The 20834-nt window shown below is 37.9% G+C and overlaps 1 protein-coding gene across 4 annotated transcripts in view; it reads right to left on the bottom strand.

Annotated features, from left to right (window-relative positions):
- The window catches only part of ETV1 (ETS variant transcription factor 1), an 88164-nt gene extending 69722 nt beyond the window's left edge, over nucleotides 1-18442 (bottom strand). The window contains exons 1-6 of one of the 4 annotated variants that reach the window (XM_064487534.1): nucleotides 18136-18442; nucleotides 17841-18037; nucleotides 17576-17707; nucleotides 16652-16739; nucleotides 15206-15253; nucleotides 5632-5685 (exon numbers count right to left, since the gene is read on the bottom strand). In XM_064487534.1, the coding sequence (XP_064343604.1) occupies nucleotides 5632-5685; nucleotides 15206-15253; nucleotides 16652-16739; nucleotides 17576-17620 (235 nt within the window). In that variant the 5' untranslated portion in view covers nucleotides 17621-17707; nucleotides 17841-18037; nucleotides 18136-18442. Of the gene's footprint in view, nucleotides 1-5631; nucleotides 5686-13899; nucleotides 13925-14678; nucleotides 15129-15205; nucleotides 15254-16651; nucleotides 16740-17575; nucleotides 17708-17840; nucleotides 18038-18135 lie in introns of those variants that run through there. The other 3 variants (XM_064487535.1, XM_064487536.1, XM_064487537.1) reach the window with 3 other exon arrangements.
- Between the last annotated feature and the right edge of the window lie 2392 nt (nucleotides 18443-20834).

Below are 20834 nucleotides of genomic sequence, written 5' to 3'. Positions count from 1 at the left end.
ATTTGCCTCAAAAAATGTTTTCGAAGAAGACAAACCTAGGGGAGGGTACAGCTCAGTGGTAGAGCATGTGCTTAGCATGAACAAGGTCCTGGGTTCAATCTCCAGTACCTCCAATAAACAAATAAACCTAATTACCTATCCCCCCCATCCAAAAAACCCCAACAAGACCAAACAAACAAACAAACAAAAAGAATTAAAAAAAAAAAAAAAAAGAAGACAAAACACAGTAAGAAACCCATGTCTCAAATCCCAGAAATGGAATTCTTCTGTAAATATGTGCTCACCATCTGGTAAAAGCAGGTGGAAAAACACAAGTGTCTTCCTGATAAGTCACATCCAAAAAATTAATCAAAAAGTAAACTCTACAAAGTACTCACTGTATGTGTCAAAAGGGACAGAACGCAGGAAGGTAGCCTAGTAGAAAGGCCAAAAATTAAGAAACACAAACCGTAAATGGAACTTTCCGATCCAGGGCAAGTGCATCTTTATGCAAAAGTACTATTCAGGTGAGGTCTACACAGACCTGTCTAACTTCAGGTGTTTTTTTTGTTTTGTTTTGTTTTTGTTTTTTCCAGAAGCAGATTTGTACCAGCAATCTGTTAAGGTATTTTTTTCCTCCTCTTCACTGCAGAAAAACACCCGAAGTGCTATTCTTTTTTGAAAAATTCCTAACAAAATGAAGTACAGCTAGGACTTTCATTTATGTAAACAAAGTATCACTCATGTAACAGTGGCTGTAAACAACCGTGTTTCCCCACACCGGTTTGTCTTGATTTTCAGAATAGGTCACTGGTATTGGTATTGTATCATGAATTTTGTTTTGGTTCAAGTATAGAAATTTGCCAACTTTTAAAATTGACTTTCATAAATATATCAGAAAAGAATCAAGGTTATTATTCCTTTAATGACATCATTCTAGTTGACTTGCATTCCAGTGTTCTTTCTGGAGTGTAAAAGAAAGGAGTAAGGTTACAAAGACCTGTCCTGCCGGGAATTTTGTATAACCCTGGCTATACCCTTTGGAAGGTTCTGGGAGAACGTAAAATGTTAATTTGAACATCATCTATCACATAAATCATGTAGAGAAAACATGGAAAGGAACTAAATGTAATCTAAGGGAAATGAACTAACTAGAAAAATAACAACACGCAACTTTGTAATGAAGAGAATGAGAGGTGGCAGATTTTAAAAGATGAGTGATAGAACTAGATTAAAGTCAATGATTTAAAAATATAAGCTTATTGATGTATTGAATTTAAAACACATGATTTACAAAAATTCAGTTCATACACAACTGTGTATCTACCTTGGGAAGACATCATTTCTAAGAAACAATCTGTTAGAGCCACATAATTGTTCTTCTGACCCCGCATTCATTTCCTAGGATGGGCTTGCAGGGTGTTTTTTGTTTTCATTTGTTTTTAATGTCTATTCATGCTTCAAGAGTCAGCATCCTTCAAAGGTTAGCAAACTATAGCATAACATCATTAAGATTCCAGGTTTCCAACTGAAATACCTTATAAATAAAAATAAGGAATGCTTGGGAAATTTTTTAGAAAATACCCAAGTGTTACGGTTTAATCTCATTTTTCACAATTTTCGAATGCCCTGTTCACTACTCTCAGCATATGTTTATACGTGTTACCATCAAATGTATATTCTATATTGTAGTGTTGAGCAGAGATTTGCCATTCATTCTCCTAACCTACATTTACCAAAGGACTAAAGCAATAAAAGCAAAAGCAGAAGCATTTTATTTGATTGAGGTATGTAAGAAAATCTGATTATTCACATTTGAAAAAAAAAAAAGCCCAACAGAATTTATAGACAAGCCACACAGGGGGGATGGAATTTCTTTCTGTTCCTAGAGACAGGATCCCTCTGCCCAACTAAGCTTTTCCAGACGGACAAGTATCAAACATTTGTAAAGGGCATTTAGGAGACAGTATAGCCTTTCAGTTCCAGTATTTGATAAAATTCTCCATCCAGAGATCCTCCTTAGAACCTAATCTGCATGCCCTATTCCTCTTTTCAGATCATTTCCCTCTAGTTCCATCCTCAGTGAAGACAAAAATTAGCTGGTCACCATCATCCGAACAATAGTCCTTTATGTCACTGAAACTTCAAATATATCACTGCTCTACTTTTTTTTAATTAGACTCTTCCAGATTTATTTTGACTTTTGTTTATAGGTTTCCTTTCTAATTAGGTGTTTTATTCACAAGTCCCAGAGCCATATTTGCTAAAGTGTAAATGTTCACGTATGGCAGGAAGACAAAATTTCAGCATTTTGAAAAAGCTTGGTTAAACATTCATGGTTTCAGCATTTTTTCCCAGAAGGAGACTATATGTATTGCTTTAAGGCATGATCATATGTCTCTACCTTAAGAAGGGAGTTAGGACTTTGAAAATACTTCAGAGGAAATGAGCACCAGGGAGCTGATCATGGTTATGATTACAATTTTACTTACTGTGCTTCTAAAACATGCCAGCATACGGTATAGGACATGCTCCTAATCCCCAAGTTCACAAACTTACCGCCATGTATCTAAAATATCATAATAAATACAAGGTACAAGGTGCTATAGAGTCTAACTCTGTAGGGTAAGGATGCAAGGAAAGGTCGAGAAAGATCTCAGTGGGGTGGAGTCTCAGCTGAGCCTGCAACAGGAGGTTTACCAGACTGCAAAGTGAAAGTGAAAAAAAAAAGTTTAAAGTAAAATGAACATGTGCAAAGGCACAGAGGCATGAAAGAGCCCACTATATTTGGAAAACTGAAAAATTAGAAAGGCTCCAGTCTAGAGAATGGGGAGGAACAGGGTCTGGGATGGCAAGAGTTAAAACTCAAACAGTAGTCAAGGTCCAGGTTATAGAACAATGTTCTGTACAGCTAAAGAATTAGGACTTTGTCCTGAAGGAAGTTTAGGGGAAAGTTAACAAGGTCAGAGGGCTGTGTGTTAATATCATTGCAGAGGAGAGTCTGGAAGGAAGGAAAACTGATGGCAGGACCAACAGAAAGGCTGATTCCCAAGTGCAGTGGCAGCAGATTGTGAGCAGGTGGGAATGAAGGCAGTGAAACAGAGATGGAGTAGAGGCCAGGAAATGAAGATACAGTTGAAAGGTAGAATTAACAACTTGGTAAGCAAAGGGAGGTTAATGGTAAAGAACTGGGAGGGAGTGAAGATAAATGAAAGGTTTGCAGCTTGGTTCGGGGATGCCATCAACTTAGAAAGTCAACAGAAGTTGAAGGGACATGCTGGGCAGAACATATAAAGATGACACCAGTGGTCTTACTGAGTACGAACTACTTCCATGTATGAAGAGCATCACATGGAAAACTGGGGGTGCTGTGTCAATGGGGTTTCATGCTGATGCTCAGCTGAGGGCTAGAGGGTGAGTCCGGAGGTCCTGCATTGTTCTTGTTTGTGCAGGGAGCCCAGGAGTGGATCACAGGCTGATGTCCAGTAGATGGGGGCAGACTGGAGACCCAAGCTAGAGAAAACAATGCAGGAGACACAGCTCTGCACAACTCTGCTGACCCCTATGCTAGCCAAGAGCCACATGGGTTTATATAAATTTTAAGTCATCAAAATTAAATAAAATTAAAAATTAATTTCCTCAGTCCCATTAGCCACATTTCAAGCACTCCACAGTGAATGTGGTTAGTGGCTACTATATTGAATGGGATGGACAGAGATTATTTCCATCATCACAGAAAGGTCTATGGGTCCATGTTGGCATGGTACAAGCAAAGAGGAAAGGGTTAGAGATAGAGAAGGAAGGAAGAGTAAGAAAGGGAAGGAAGATGAGTGAAGTGGGAAGGAATGTAATCAAAGGAGTGAAAAAGAGAAAGAAAAAAATCATACATCATGGACCAAAAGACATGAGTTCAAGGAGATGAATGAATCAAGAATATGAAAAACCAAAAAGAGGACAAATCAGAAAAAAAAAAAAGAGTAAAAAATTCCCTTTAGGTAGTCATTTTACCCTGGCATTTGGCAGAATATTAAAATCATCCCCAATTTCTTCAGATGTAAAATGACCCCATGAGATGAACTCTCCCACTCAGATAGCAGGTTTAGTGTTGAGAAAGAACTCACGTGCCCCACAGGAGGGGAAATGCAGAAATGTGACCATTCTCTTCTCACACATTATCAAAGAAGGGAGCCCCTGCCTAGCGCTCATCCTGCTGAGAATTTCTAGAAGTCTCTACTTAAGGTCTGCACATTAGCTGAATAGGTTTCTTGAAATCCCATGTCTAATAAATATATTCGGATGTCAAACAGTACACAAAATTCTCTTCTCTGATCAAAAATCATGCTGATAGAACAGCAGTTACTAAGGGTTGGAGGCGGGGGTAAGTGGCAAATTATTTTTCAGTAAGTACAGAATTTCGGCAGGGACGATGAGAAGGTTGTGGAGATGGATAGTGTTGATGTGTGCACAACAGTGTGACTGCCACCGAACTGCACACTTAAAAATGGTTAAAATGAGACATTTTCTGTAATGTATATTTTACCACACATGAAAAACACTTTTCAATGACGCTGAACTAAAATCTGTCACATGGGAGAGGAACCTGGAAGAAACCTCTTGTAACACTTGAACCTGGGAAATTTAAGATACCAAACATCCAAGTTGAAAACATCGCTCCCAAACATCTGTTCCACAAAGTACCATAGGTATTTGTATTAGATTTATGATATTAGGTGTGAAAATACGGGCTGAAGAAGTTGCAGGGCACTAGCATCTGTCACTGCTGCCGCTATTGCCGCCTGTGAAACTGTCAATGGTCTGGAAAAATGAAACGAGTTAGAGCTTTAAAGGGTGCGAACAGAACACCACTGTATCAGGTCAGTTTTATCATCGAGATGGCATTTATACCCTTTTCTTTACTATTCACACGTCAGGTCAATAGCTGCAGTTTGCTGGTAGAAGCAAAGCATAAATACGAGAAGCAAACCCCGAGGCAACCCTGTCTGTCCAGGCGAAACCTCACTCTGCGGCAAGAGGTGGGAGTACCTCTGTGTCACTCCCCACGCGGACTCTGACAGTCAGGCCCGGAGCGAGGCTCGGGGAAACAAACAGGGAAAGGGTCCTGAGGGAAGCCAGTGGCTACTTCCACTTGTGTTACAGCAACCAGGAAGCAGAAATCGAGGCTAAAAATGAAATCCAAGCAGGTGAAAGTTCATGAATGTAAAGTAATACAATAAGCCAAAGAATGTTCGGTCCAGAATTTTTGTGTTATGCAATAAATAATCTCATAAGGATTTTAACTACTGAATATCTCCCATGAGCACCCAGACCGCCTGGTGAACACACTGAAAAACCGGAAATAAACATTTGCACGTTCATGGATCACACCCTGTGTCTTCGCCAAGGATATTAACCAACAGAGAACGGTCTTTTAATCACGTTGGTTTTACTTAACTACTATTTGGAGCTCTGCTCAGACCATACAGGGATTCTCTGGATGTCACAACATGACAAATAAAATCACCTCGTGACTATAAGCTAAAAAGGCATAAAACACAACGCAAGAACAGACACTGGAAGTGGAGACCAACCCCAAAGAAAGAATGAAAGACGGAAACAGTGACAAATTCAAGAGACGAGTCATACTATACTTACAACTTTCAGCCTGATAGTCTGGCACAAACTGCTCATCATTGTCAGGTACCTGAGCTGAAGAAAAAAAAAATTAAAAAAAAAATTAAGAGAGAAACTGCCAAGGAATAAAGTATGTCATAAGATCTTTCACACAAGATCTCTCTAGGCTGAGACCAAACCTATGATTATCTGCCAGTGAATTCCTATTTAAAATGGTATTGACAGCAATGCTCGGGAGGGGAAATAGAAGTTATCATCAATCGCAACCAGAAAACACATATGTCAGAAATACAATGGTGGCAGTTGGAGTCCCTCTGAATTTCACCTGCCAGATGGAAATAAAAGAAACACGTAAAATAAAAGAAGCTACAGGAATTCTATTAGCAGCAGAGTTTCTTTTTGCAAGAATGGAGTAAAAAGTATTTCAATTCACCTACAGCCAGTGCTTAAGCCATACATTTAAAATAACCACACAATTCTTTCCAATGATGTTCCATCAGCACACACATCCCTCTGCTTTTTAGAAATGTCCACTTTTGATGTGCGTGGTCTACCGCAAATTAGACTGCCACAGTTAAAAACATTTGCCCTGAATTTGGCCAAAGAGTGTGATGACTTTTTTTTACATGAAAGATTGTCATTAATTTTGGTCCTATATAATATTAGATCTCGATGATGACTGTCACAATAATAAAAGTAAGAAATAAGAAAAATAAACTCTGAGATGTGCAGATACTTGCATATATAAAATAGATAAACAACAAGTTTATACTGATAGCACAGGCAACTGTATTCAGTATCCTGTAGTAACCTCTAATGAAAAAAATATGAAAAGGAATTTATCTACGACTGAACATTATGCTGTACACCAGACACTGACAAAACATTGCAAACTGACTTTACTTCGATAAAAATAAATAAATAAATAAACTCCATCTTTTCCTGCAAAATATTTTCCTGGTGACTATTCAGCACTAACAAAAAGAATGTCACTGTTTCATCAGTCCTAATGTCAGATGACTTCCCTATTTTTAGTAAAGGAAAAAAATACTGAATAGCAAGCACTTAATGCATTTGGCAATCAAAACAAGTGTATCTTTCACTTCTAGAATATTCTTATCACAGTTGATCTAGACCTTAAAATAACCTATTCCAAATTGACAGAATGTACACAAAAACGGCTCTTCACAGGCACACACAAATATGCACACTCACACACACACAAACTACACAAAATAGAAGTTGGGTCACTTTTAATTCAGCAAAAATATAATGAGTTATCATCCTAATTAACTTTAGCTATAATCTGATTAGCTAGTATTACTTTACTAGTATTAGCTAATACTGAAACTTTTTATCCAATCAAGTCATATTAAGAGAGACATCAATTTTTTTTTTAAAGTGCCTGCTCTGTGAGGGGAATTCTTATTAAAATAATCAGTCTCTGTTGAAAGAGTGTTGGGCTGGTAATTGAATGAGTTAAGGAAAAAAATCCGTATAAAAGGAAATTCTGTATTTAAAAATTCTGTATAAAAAGGAATACAAGATTCATAGAATCAAAATGTCTTTTTAACAGCTTATTTAATAGTATTTTTAAAACCAAATATTTGGCTGAATAAGTTTTATGTTATTAAGAGAAGAACAAATGATAATCTTGCCTGTTACCAATATATATACAGTTTGGCCTTTAACTCTTTTCTAATAACTGTCTTCTCTACACCGATACTTAAGCTTAGTAAAGACAAATTCTATCCTCTGCCACTAAATGAAACCAAAAAGATTGAAAAAACTTTGGAACTTTTTTCCAAACTAGAATTGATGCCTATTTGATCAGCCTGTACGGGAGGAAGAGGTGCTTTTTCTTCAGATTCTACTAATATCTGAACCAAGGTTAATCAAAGTCAAGCCAACTTCAACTCACTGTTCCACATTACGCTGTGTAAATTGTGTAACATTATTTAACCTCTTTGAGTTCCGTTTTACTTATCAGTTTAACAGTGATAATACAGGATTTTTGTGAAGATTAAATGAAACAATCTAAAAAAAAAAAAAAAAGTCTAAACACAATGCCAGACACAGTACCGGATACTCAAGAAACATTACTTTCTTCTTTCCAAACCTCCATCACCCACCTATTTTTTTCAATTCATGCAAAAAAAACTTTAATCATTACAATGCAAGTTTAATATCTTTACTTCTAATGAATTATATTGGAGATGGACAAAAATGACATCTAAAACTTGTACCTTAACATTCTCTCGGTTGTAAACATTTGTTCGACATTGCAGTGAGCTTGATTTTTCTCAGACTTAAATTGTAAGTGGAGGACTATCCTTTAAAATTAAGTCTTTTCAACAACAAAAAAAATTACAAAAATGTTTTTACTGTCTATTTAATAAATAACAGTGGGCAGACAGAATCAAAATCCTGCACATTTTTCCTACCATATCCACATGTTTGGGTTTCCCTTCTAAATTAACAGCTAAACAGACATAACTATTGAGATGCAAAATGATCAACCACAGCAATTACTATGCTTTTAAAAAGCCAACACTTACAAGAATCTAATAAAAATGTAATCTCCCTTTACAGGAATAGTCAAAAATAGCTGGTGAGTAACAAAAATATATTTGTAACAGAATACACTGGTATGAATGCCCTAAAGGCCAGACTTTTTTTCTCTTACTATTTATCATAAGACAAAGTTGCAGCTCTATGATATATATTACTGCATGAAAGGCGTAAAAAATCACTGATGGATCAGTGTGTGCATTGAGATAGGTTTGGGAAAAGAAAGGCCAAACTTTAGGAACAGAAGAAATCAGAAGTTAGACCTCACAAATATCCAGAAAACAGCTACAGTCGAACAATTTGTAAAAAGAATAAGACTTGCTGTAAAAATTGCTATTTCTGTTCTAACTCCTTAACATACTGAATAAATACTTCACACTTATGCCTGAACACATTACAGAATTTTAACAAAAAACATATGACTCACATTTTCACAGACGCTAATCTTAAGAAACTGAATAGACCAAATGAAGCAGCATGCTACTTAAATAGACAAAGGCTTAAGTATACCTCTAATTCCAAGTTAGAGTAAAAGGGAAGCAGTTAACGAAAAACACACGTTGGATCTGGGCAAGGAAAGTATGATAAAGTATTGCCACACTCGGATTATACATTTCCTTTTTTTTTCCCCCACTCAATTCATGGGAATTCTATAAAGTAGCAAACTACAGCTGCCTGAAAATTTGTGGCAAGCCAGACCAACTCCAAAGTGGAAAATTCATAATCGAGGCCAATCTAAAAAAAAAAAAAAAAAGGTTGTTCACTGCTATCTTTTATAAATTCTGCTTGGAATAATCACCTTTGGGGAATGAACATGTTTCCCCACACTCCATAATTAAAGAGGAAAGGGAAGGGTAAGAAAGGAGAAGAAGGGAAAGTATATACCAAAAGACCAATAAAAGGCTTTCAAGAAGATTAAGCATGTGGATTTTATTGGTAAGAGCTGGAGCGCTTCTATCATGCACATTAATAGACAAATTGCTATCGAGTCTCAGGACTTGGGCTTTAAAAGGGTAGTGTCTGCACTCTTAGCTGTTTGCTTTAGCTAGATTATTATCCAAAGTTGTTATTTTTTTTCTCTCTCTTTTTACTATACAGCAGTACGTATTATGAGAAAGAAACTGATCAAACTATTCATCACGGTCTTGATGTCACAGAACCACTAACCCTCATTTTTTATTTTAATACACTTTCTTACCTAATTCTTCCCAGGTAGGGGACAGGGTTAGGGGAGGGATCTGCTTTTATTTTTGTGCTTATTTTCAACCTTTAAATAAAGTAATATTCATTACTTCAGCAAAGGTGAGGGTTTAAATATTTTCCAAGTTTGGCTGCAGGCAAGTAAAAAAAAAAACCCTTTTTCTTATGTGCCAGGCGCCTGTCAGGTTTTCTTTTAAAGCAGAGGAAAAAGTGGAAAAATTACAAATGAAACACATGTCAAGTTGAAAAGGGGTTAATATTTAATTAAAACCAGTTCTATCCACTGTAACAATGACCTGGAGCCAAACAAGGCGGAAGATGTGTGAGTCATTCTTTCTGCCCGTGAATGAGACAGCTGATCTCCTCAGCAATTCCTCCAGACAAGCAGGCAGAGCTGGAGTTCTGCCTCCATTCACAAAAACACAGTCCAGCGTGAGCCATGTGGCCCAACCGCAATCTTTTCATGTCACACCCTTCCAGAGAGCTCAAGCAAGTCGACTTGAACTTGCAATATAAACACGCCAATTTTACTGCTCTATCTCAAATACCGCCCAGATCCATTAAGGCACACATTTAAATAAATGACAAAATTAAATCCATACATATATATTTAACCTCTCCTGCTTTAGAGGGTAACTTGTCACAGAAACCTGAATCTACAAAACTAAGAAGGAAAGAAGGCAAGAGGGAAAGAGACGGAGGAAAGAATAGAAAGAAGGAAGGAAGGAAGGAAGGAAAAAGAAAAGCCACTGAAGAAATCCTTTATTTTTCGTGCTTATTATTCGAATGTTCTTTACTCTAAGATTACTGAAGAACTTTGTAGTGTTTCACTCTGGATCACAGGGTGAGAAACAGGCTTCTCTGAAGAAATTTGAATTTTCTTTTAAATAAAAGTGAAACAAGAAAATCAACCCTCACACAGTAGTATTTTGTTTAATTCTAAAATCAAGCTGGCCGGCCATGGAACAAAATAATCATGAGACCACTAAGCCTGGTTTTACACCACATCTGCTTCTAACATTAAAATGATTGTACCAATTTATAAGCATTAATTAATGCAGAAGTAAAAATGTATTCAAACAGACAAAAAAGGGGTGCTATTTCCCCATGACAGAAACCTCTTTAATACTTGATAAAGGCCTTCTTTCTATACGCACTAAAAGAAAAGAAAATGGTAAGTTTTAGTGGTCTTAATTCTCAAATCAGCTTCAATTTCCTGACTCTAAACTACCCTAGATAGTGACTTGAAAACTTAAGGGTAGCTCAGAGCTGTGGTTACTAGCCACCTATTCTCTCTAATGCTACTGAGAGCTGACTTGTATATTATTATTATTATTATTATTATTATTATTATTATTATTATTATTACAAGATTGCACACAAGTCAAAGGGAATAAAGTTATATTATGAAATTCAAGAAAGAGTACAAAAACTCAGCAATATTTCATGAACATGTATTAAGATCTTCTGGAAAAACTCTAGGCTGCACCCAATCCAAATCCTATTTTTAACAAATGTTTCTGTTTTGCAAATAGACCCTAGACAAAAATGCACTTGTATAATTCCAATAAATGTTTAGAAATAGAAGACATTAACTCTACCTGCTATCCTTTTATCAAGTCCAAATGAGAAGTCTTTGTTTCCTATTTTAGAGTATTTCCTGGTACGAGAAAAAGCTGGGTGGTAGCTCCCCCATTCCTCCCTCCCAGATGACTCTTGCTGAACTCCAAGAAAGAGTACGGACTTCTCTAACTTAATTGTTAATTCTCAATTCCTTTTTTATTTAAGCCACATAAAATAATGTAGTTTTTGAAGGCTTTTCTCTTTGCTGCATCACGGTAAACTACAAAACAAAACAAAACTTGAGTACATACCCAGTTTATGTCCTATTTCAAAAAGAAACAGTCTAATTGTTGAAAAATAAAAAATGAGCTCATTTTGACTACTGTGTTTTGTGGATGACATTAGGTATAATGAGTAACAACAGCACATCTTATTTAAGAAAATTCATAATAAGTAATTTTGAATATAAATTTAGTACCAGCCACCGAAGTGAATGAAGGAGCTGGAATGACGCCTCTACTTTGAAGTCAATCTGACTATTACCAGAAGGTCACATAAAACAAAAGAGAAATAAAGCTCATCTGCATGAGGGTCTGAGATAATAACCTTTGGTATAGAAAGGCTGCTATTGAAGGCAAAACTTTGACTCAAGTGTGGTAGCAGCATGAATCCTGACTTAGAACGCAACAGAAAAATATTTTTCTGATGGCGGTGAAACACTGTTGACATTTTTCCTTAATATTACTGATAAATGGAAACCTCTAGACCCACATTAAAATAACATTCAAAAGTCACTATGTATTTATATGAGATACACACGAAATGTACTATTTCTCTTTAAGTTGTATTAGCAGGTAAGCTTTAATGAGTAACTTTAGAAGAATGTATTCTTTTTTTAAACTTAATTTTACATCCTTCCATTTCTGCCCCCCACCTCAAAGTTTCCATTTTAACTAAGAATTTCTAGGACACTATCCATTAAAGCACAACTTAAAACAGGACGTTACCCTGACATTGATAGCATTGCTGTTCGAACTCATTGTTTCATGGGATCAAATAATTGGAAGTGCCTTTCTGTCAGTGGCAATCTAATTCAAAAGTCAAAGAATCAATAAAGAATTGTACACAGTAAAATTACAAATATAAAGTGACTGTGGCAAAATTAAAAATAAGCATATTCTCCATTTTTTTAACTGCTATTGTGGTCACTGAAAACATTACCTTTTCAATTTTCTTCCAAATGAGATGTGATTATTTTAAATTGTGGTATATATGTTAAAAGAACCTTCAAATTGCAGCGTTAGTACTTGGAAAGTGATACCAGTATAAAGTTTCTCTTCAAAAACATATTTTTGATCCCTGTTTAGAAATTTGAGGGAAGAATGGAAGCCTATTTTTTGGAGAGAACTTTAGTGAATTGAAAACACTGCTTCCAACCCCACCCTCCAGCAAGTCCTGCCTTCTCCATGCCCATTTCTCCCTGGACATAAAACACATTTCATAATCCGTAATGATTTACCTATGACTAGTCCATCTTGCACTTTGGGTCTACCGTATAAAAATTCTTAAAGGACAAAAAAAATCTGCTAGGACATATCTTTCCCAAGGATTTAGGGACTTAGATAATTTTTTTAAAATGTACTTTTCATGTGACACATTACAACTAACTTGACTCTCATGTCTAATAAGATTTTTAGAACTGTTTAACTTCCCAGTGGGATTCTAACCCACGGGAGAAACTTGGTTAATTGCCAATGATCTTTTTTAAAAGGGTCAAGATGTCTTAAAATTCCATGGTCACTTTCCTGGCGACGAAGCATTAGGAAAAGAAATATGCAAACGGTTCATAGTCTGCCAGTTTGGCAATGTTTTAATTTCTGGAGGTCCAGAAGTTAAATGGACAAATGGACATAAATGGACAAATCTAGCTATGAATAAACTAGTGTAATTTTGAGATCTCTTCCTAGCTAATGTTGTTTAAGATGTGGGAAAAGTTAAGTTAAAATGCTCATGGAAATAACATATAAAATGGCTAAAAATAAATAAAAGAAAAATAAATGTTTAGTCCATTAACAAATAGTTAAAGAAAAAAACCTCTCTTCTTAGTACTAGATTTTTAAAAAATCATATTAATGTTATGCTTTTAAAAAATCATATTAATGTTATGCTTGTATCATGATAGGATAGATTAATGTGAACTACTCTGAAAAATGTTTAAATTATTCTAAAATGCAATCTTATCACAGTCTCTAAATAGTAGCCCACCTGGGTATTCAATAAAACACTCCGAGGATTAATTTCTGACCTTACTTAAGCTTATAAATTATTTTCTAAGTAAAAGTCCATGTTCTGCCACATACATCAGTCATTTTCTAGGTTTATGTTATATAAAGCTAATCCTTCAGATTTGATTTACAGGTAAGTTAATTATTACGGGTAAGAATATTCAGTGCAGAGTTTTAAAATAAACTTGGATAAATTACCAAATCACTTATCCGAGCGGCAAAGAAACAAAACAAGTCAAAAGTAAAACACTGCACTGAAACTGATTATAAAATGGTAAGAGTCTGTCACACATTCCACATTTTTAAATTCCAGGAAAAGAGTTGCTATGCACATTCAAAATCTGCCAGCAAGTGCACTGACTTGGAATCAATGAGACTTAAACATCTTAAGAACCAACAAACCTTCCAGAACAATTAAAATAGATATTTTAAAGTTATTTTGGATAAGCGAATAAATTCCCTCATAAGTGTAATGTTCTCACAACCTTCAACTTTGCAAAACTAACAGACAGAAGTTAACGCAAGAGCCTCTGTGCAAATCTTCCTTGAAAAGTTACGTTTGAATATATGGCTTATGTTGCAATAATAAGTAATCTATTGCAATAAGTTTCATTTACAGAGACAAGCAAAATGACCTTTAAATATAACTAAAACTTTCATTAATACTTACCTTTCATTAACAGACAAATACAATCACCCTTTCAAAGGGCTACTGGAAAAGCTATTTAACTTAACAGGTTCATCAAGATTGCAGAAGCTCTTTGGAAGAAGTAGAGTATCAGCAAAACAAAGAAACTTATTTTACATGCTAACAGCAACTTGATCAACTAACTGCAAGCAAGACCACCCGAGAAAACACAGCAGTCTGCCTCAAAGTAGCAGCAGCAATTCTTGGGTTTCATTTAGAGACCCTCTCCTTTTAACCACCTTAAAAATCTGTTCCCCAAATCGCATGTTTCCCATTCAATGTAAAGACAGAAATAACACAATTATACTCAGCGCTTAAATAGCTACAATTTACTCTTTATGTTTCCCACAAAACACATCATAAGATAAAGTTAATATTTCACATTTATCATAACAAACCCAATAGAAAAATTTCAAATCATAGACGCCAACAAAAGTCCCTCAACACTAGGCATTTCTCAAGTTGTCAAAGGCTGTACTACAGCAATACCTCATTGTTCCTATAAAATAAAAGTTTCACACAATGAAAAGATACAATAGGTTGCAACATGAAATGTTATCAAAAAGCAATTGAAAATAAAAGTAATGCCTTTAAATGTCTCCTTGCTATATTTAATACATCCTAATAAAAGTGGCATAACAGCAAAGGTCAATTTCAACAAACATCACATAATAGTAACGAATAGAAAACAGTTTTAAAATCCTCAGATCTCCCCAAGATTTATCTTAAAGCCATAGATTTCCTTAGCATTGGATACACACCTAACGTTCTGTGTTGTGAACAAGGTGGGAAGAAGACACTTGCACTTAAATCTTGAAGCATCCCGTCCTGATGAACCCAGAGAAACTAATTTCTGCCATCAGAAAAGTCCTCCAGCAGAACACCAAATAATGATATGCGCCGCTCTAAAGGAAACAGCAAGCCGGGTTCTGGCTCTAGGAGGTCTCTCGAGGTACAATAATATAAACCTGATCAATTGCAATTAAAATCTGAACAGAGGCTTAGAACTTGAAGTCTTGGTGCATTAGTTCTTGCCAAAAGCAGATGTGATTGTGAGCTGGAAGCAATTTCTCCTGGTAATTTGTGATGACACTGGGTAGTGCAGTCCCAGATTCCCCAAAGACAAACTCATCAGAGGCTCTAATGTATGCATGACACATGAGGTGGCTCTTTTAGAGCTCAATTAATTGGGCTGAACATTAAGACAGCAAGTTCAGGACTTTTTTTTTTTTTTTCTTCCCCTTCTAGAGTTGCTTTCCCCCTCCTTTTAAAGCAATTTTTGCCTTACCTTCTGCAAGCCATGTTTCTTGCAATTGACTTAGATCTTGAAAGAGTTCTAAAAAAACAAGTCAAAGACATAAACAAAAGATTTGCAAACCCCTGAGCTTCATTAAAAGGAAATGTTTGTCATGAAATTAGTATTAAATATTAACTTAATTTGGGGAGGGGGGGTCAATATAAAAAGAAAATAGGATTCATAACTTAATTATATCAATAATCTTGCCCATTTTGATGCCTATTAAGCAATACTTATCAATATCTTTTCCCCCTTTTTAACAAACAGCTTAATAAGTAAGCTCAGTGATACCAAAAAACACATACACTAGAACTCAAACAGGCTGAGGTTAAGGTGTGTTTATCCACAGAAACCTTTTGTAAACATATTCAACTCTTGCTAAAATAGTAGAGGAAAGAGTAGAAAGACTGCAAAATATTTTATTTGTATCTTTCGAATCTTACATGAAAGATGTAACAGTATATCATATAATTCTCAAAGTCCTATCTGCTTTCAGGTTTAATGCTGCAAAACTAAAAGGGACAACTTTAAATACAAGATTTTAGAGGAAAATTTCTATGCTAATAGATTTACAAAAGTCAGAGAGATAATTCCCTGACATCTGTCTATTTTCAAGTCCAAAACGTTGTATTATTCTATCATAGCAGGAGGGACAGGGGTGTGCAATGTATTATACTCTTCATACTTACATGGAGAGTTGAGGACGTTTCAGAATTCAATCTACCTAATCTAAATGGCAAACTGAACTTTGGTGGTTAAATCTAAGTATATTAAGTTTATTATGAATGCCCCCATATGGCTGGAATAATTCATAATATATTGACCTCCTACCAACAGTTTATAAAAAGAATCTGTAACCTAATTTCCCAAATAGGTATTATAATTATTAATTAGGCCCTAATTATAATTGAGTGAACACTGTAATGTCTATAAACAAGATATAATGACCTCATCATGTAGTCATCAAAATCATCCAGGAAAAGTTTGATAACAGGATATGGTTTCGGTGTAAAGGGATGGGAAATCAAACCATCACTTATATTGCTCAACTTCTAATATAGGAGAAAGGAGAAATTAAGCAGGATACAAAGCTGCCTAATTTGTGCCACTGTTCTGGATATTTTAAAATTGTTACCTTAGTGTACGGGGTTACTTATATGCCATATGGACAAAGGTACTTAAATACAAAAGAATGATTAAAAGAAGGATGTCACTGTTAAGCTCTCATTTCCTTCTTTCACTCATTTGTGACAGGGCCATAAAATATCCCTCAACGCAAACTGTCACATCATGTTAATTACTCCAAATAAAAGTCTTGGTTAAACGCAGTAACTTGAAAGTTTATTATTCTTAAGGTAACATTGAAGTGCCTCTCTTCTTTATGAGGGTGGAAAGTATAGGTACAGAGAGGGGATTCAGCCCCAAATCAAACCTCACCTTCTGAATCATGAGCCAGATCTCTGTTAATGAATTTTCTTTTCCTGACATTTGTTGGTTTCTCGTTACAATTTCTCCCACGCTGATTCTACAAAGGGAAAGATAAAATTCTTTAAAAGAATGTAAACCTCAGATGTCACACACACACACACACACACACACACACACACACAAACATACATGCATACATAAGTCTACTGGATCCCCTCCCTATATAGAAAAATAAAAGTCCACAGTATCCATTCTCATATTCATTTTCTGCGTTCATTTGACAGTGAACGCTTATGCTGAGAATTCAACAGCCAGGGAGAGTTGAGAGTTGCTTCCCAGTGCCGATCATCATACACTACTATTTATCAGTCACATATGCATGGTATCGCAGCATCAAAACAACATTAAGCAGATACACTTAAAGTCGTTTTTAGGCTGGATCAGTTAGATTTTTAAAAAAGTGAATTTTATTCTCTCTGACAACCTCCCCAAAAAAGAACAAAATGAGAGCTGTGAAATGAAAAATATGAGAGAAAATGAGAGAAAAAAAGAAACAAAAACACCCCATGTAAACAAAAGTGTCAGCATTTGTCTCAACTTCATTCTTTTCAATGTGGCAGACAAACCCAGCCAAAAACTTTGAGTGCAGCAGCTGCTGCTGCCCTCCATCTCCTCTTCCACTCATCTTGAGCACTTTCATCAGAAAAAGGGGTCTTAAAAACAAAACTATGCCTTATCCAAATCACTGAAAGGTAAGCTCATTTTGAAGACTGGGCTTCTAGAAGCAGAGTCGCCCTACAGTGGCAACAAAGCAGATAAAGTATCTGCAATCCCAACCCCCTTGCCCCCTCCCTTCTCATTCTCTCCCTCCTCCCCCACCCCCCTCCGTCGGAGTCAAGTTTATAAACAGCAACTTTCGAACTGATCACTCACATTGGTGACCATGTAAGGCACTTGCTGGTCATAAAATCCATCCATGCTGCTGCTCTTCGCAAATTTCAGCTCAGTGTTTTATATTTTGAGCATTTAGCTGGAGATTTCCTCAGGATCTGGACTTCTATCAACCTAGAGGGGAACAAGATGGCTTTTAGGCTTTAAAAAAAAAAAAATCATGAATGAAGCTCTCGAATTTGCATAGCTAATTACCCTCCGGCAGTCCCATTCACAAAAATAACCCTCCCTACACCGCCTCCTTCACCTGGATCCAAAGAGAGCCAAGAGAGTTCACAATTTACATATTTTCGGCAGTAGCAAAAATCCGAACAAGAGGCGATGTATTTATTTACACTCTCGATGTTTCCCTGCGCGGTCGGTGTACCCCGGGCAGCTCTGATTCGCAAACGTGTGCAAAACTAGCAATGGCGATCAACGAGACTTGCTTTGCACCTAACGGGACTAAAGAGAGGGAGTCACCTCTTTCATAAGGATAGTTTTTGCAACCCATAACCATGCAATTATCTGGAGAGACATAAAAAGTTGTTGGAAAGACCCACCTGAAGGCCACGCTAGGCGAACGGCTGCAAAAAATTCCCTCCAATTTTAATAAAAACATTAATTATTGCCCAGCACTTCCCCCTTGGAAGCCGAAAGCGCCTCTGACAGAGCTCAATTCGGTGGTTTTTCCTCTACTTCTCCTCCAGGGGCCTCCAATCCAAACTGATGGATCGCTGCCTCCCATTGGCTCCGCGTCTCTTTCACAAGATCAGATTTCGGGCTGTCAATCAGGAGGCTTGCTGCCCCTTCCCGTGAATCTCCCGCGCCCCTCTGCCCAAGCCAGTGCTCTGCCGGCTGGCGCGGGGTCCACAGCCTGGAAACGCCACAGAGGAAATCGACCGCCGTCCTAAACCGCTGCTTATTGTTAAGGCGCCCGGGGACACCGAAGCCATGTGTATCGAGTCGCCAGTTCTCCTTACTGCTGTGTTAAGTCCACTATTGGGCCGATTTCCTAAAGCACTTTCGTTCGGGTCAGGTATATACTCGGAAGTGCAATCCACCAAGACCGTGCCTCCTTAGTCCCCCACCTCCCCTTCCTCAAGATATCCAGCCTCTCTACTTTTAATCTGATAAGGAGCCCCCCTTGCTCTATAGCTTAGTCCCCACTAAGCTTTTGGCCCAAATTCTCTTCCCATTTTTCAACACCCACCACTACCGTTATGGTTTATCAAAAACATTTTTTTAAAGGTCATCCTCAAGTAAATCTTTCACAACAGGACAGTACAATAAGAAATCTTATGGAAGAAGAACCCGGGAGAAGCAGAGGAATTGCTTCTTAGGAGAGGTTGCGTTGGGAGAGAGCACTGGGAGAACGACAGAGCCATCCAGGCGAGGAAAAGTATAAAAATAAAAATTGTCCCACGTGTGCACGCACACTGGAACAAGGCGTTTCCAGTCCTCGGGGGAAGCGGGGAGGAGCGGGGATGGGTTGGGGTAGCTCAGATATCCTAGGGACCCGCACGTTTCCTGAGCTTTTGTTACGTACACACGGAGGCGGAGGGTGTCACTTACTGTACTTGACGCTTTCACTTCCTGTCCAGCTTTTAAACAGTCAGTGCTTGGAGTTAGGGGCGAGAGGCGAGGGGGTCGGGTTTCAAGGACAATGACTGGGAAGTTAAAAAGTGAGGGCTACAATTCTGAAACCACTTGCCCTGACACTCCTATGCGGCTTACAGCTGCAAAGTCACTTAAGAAGCTTCGGCCCAACCGGGGATGAGAGGCCTCGGGAATGGGACCCAGGACTCAGTGGTGTTGAAATTCATTTGTGATCCCGGTGGCGACCAGAGCTAGAGACCAAAGGACGTTTCCGGCAGCTGTTCTGCCCGTTGGGAAACGTGCTGCAGTTCTCAGTTTCTAATTGAACGTTTCCTTCCTTAAATGGAACGCTGTTGGAGCCGTATTAAAATGGAGTGTGAGCGCACAAGACTCTAATCTTGACCCGTGGAGGTCAAGGGTCAAAAAGCATTTTTTTAATATTAAAAACAAAATAACGTATTACTGGGGTTAACAATAACTGTGGACGGACAGCAAGGACACATAGAGTGCACTCTCTGAAAGTAAGTAAATGAGAGCAGCCGGTGCTAAGGAGCGCACCTATAAGCATTTTGAGCGGGAACTGCACCTTTACCGTAGCCAGGGAGGGGTTCGGACGCAGCCTGGGCCTCAAGGCTGGGATAGCAAGGCTCTTGGAGACTTTCTGAGGGTGCAATCAGGCCCGGAGCCAAGAGCAAGGGTGTCCCGCCGCCCAGCACTCCCGGGATAACTCAGCCCCTGTAATCTGAGCAACACTTTCCAAAGGCATTCTCTGTGGCCGGAGCCTGACGGGTATCCAGGGTAACCGGGAGGGGGCGGAGCTTCGGGTTCGGCCCCGCGAGGTTCCCGCCGCAGCCAATAACGTACCGCCTGTCCCCAGCCCATTGTTGTTTATTGCTGACCCCGCAGCGCTCCGCTAGGAGATTGGCCGCTTCAGGGAAGGAGGCGGAGCCTCCCCCACCCCCGCAGCCACCTTTCGGCTCCATTCACAAAATTCCGGCCTTTCTTGGTCACGTGGTTGGGGGCGTGGAGGGGCAGGGGAAATGACACAACAAAGGCCCAAGTTTTCCAAACCACAAAACTTTTTTCTGTCTCGCTACCTCCTCTTTGTCCTGTCACCGAACAAATACTAGAAGATGAGAAAAAGGAGTCTTGGATCTGAGAGCAACCAAAAGAGGGGGAAAAAATAAGTCAGAAATTAAAAGAAGGTTCACAGGGGGATAATTCCCGGGTGCACTACATACGAGAAAAGCTGCAAAAAAAAAAAAAAAAAAAAAAAAAAAGAAAGAAAGAAAGAAAGAAAGAAAAGAAAAGATAAACAATAAGAAAAAAAAAAGGTAGAGAATTAAAAAAAGCGGGGAGAAAGCCATAAGGATAAACTAGGAACTTTTGCTTGCTGCTTCAAATGATTGCTTTTAGATGAGCGAAGAGTTCAACTGTAAATGGATTTCAGTTTTCTCACTTAACGCTCTGTAATTTTCATTTCTACCTTAGATTTTCCCCACAGTCAACTTTAAAAGCTTCTTTCAAGAACACTGCAAGTTTTCGCTGGCCGACAGTTTTAGTTTCCATTTCCCAAGCCTTTACTCTTTCACAGGCCCCCCCAAAGCACTGCCCTTTCTCCCCACCAACGCTGGACTGACTGACAGAAGCCTAGCGTTAATCC

The sequence above is a fragment of the Camelus dromedarius genome, chromosome 7, assembly GCF_036321535.1.
Source record: "Camelus dromedarius isolate mCamDro1 chromosome 7, mCamDro1.pat, whole genome shotgun sequence".
NCBI lineage: Eukaryota > Metazoa > Chordata > Mammalia > Artiodactyla > Camelidae > Camelus > Camelus dromedarius.
This window is presented reverse-complemented; position numbering and strand designations above follow the sequence as displayed.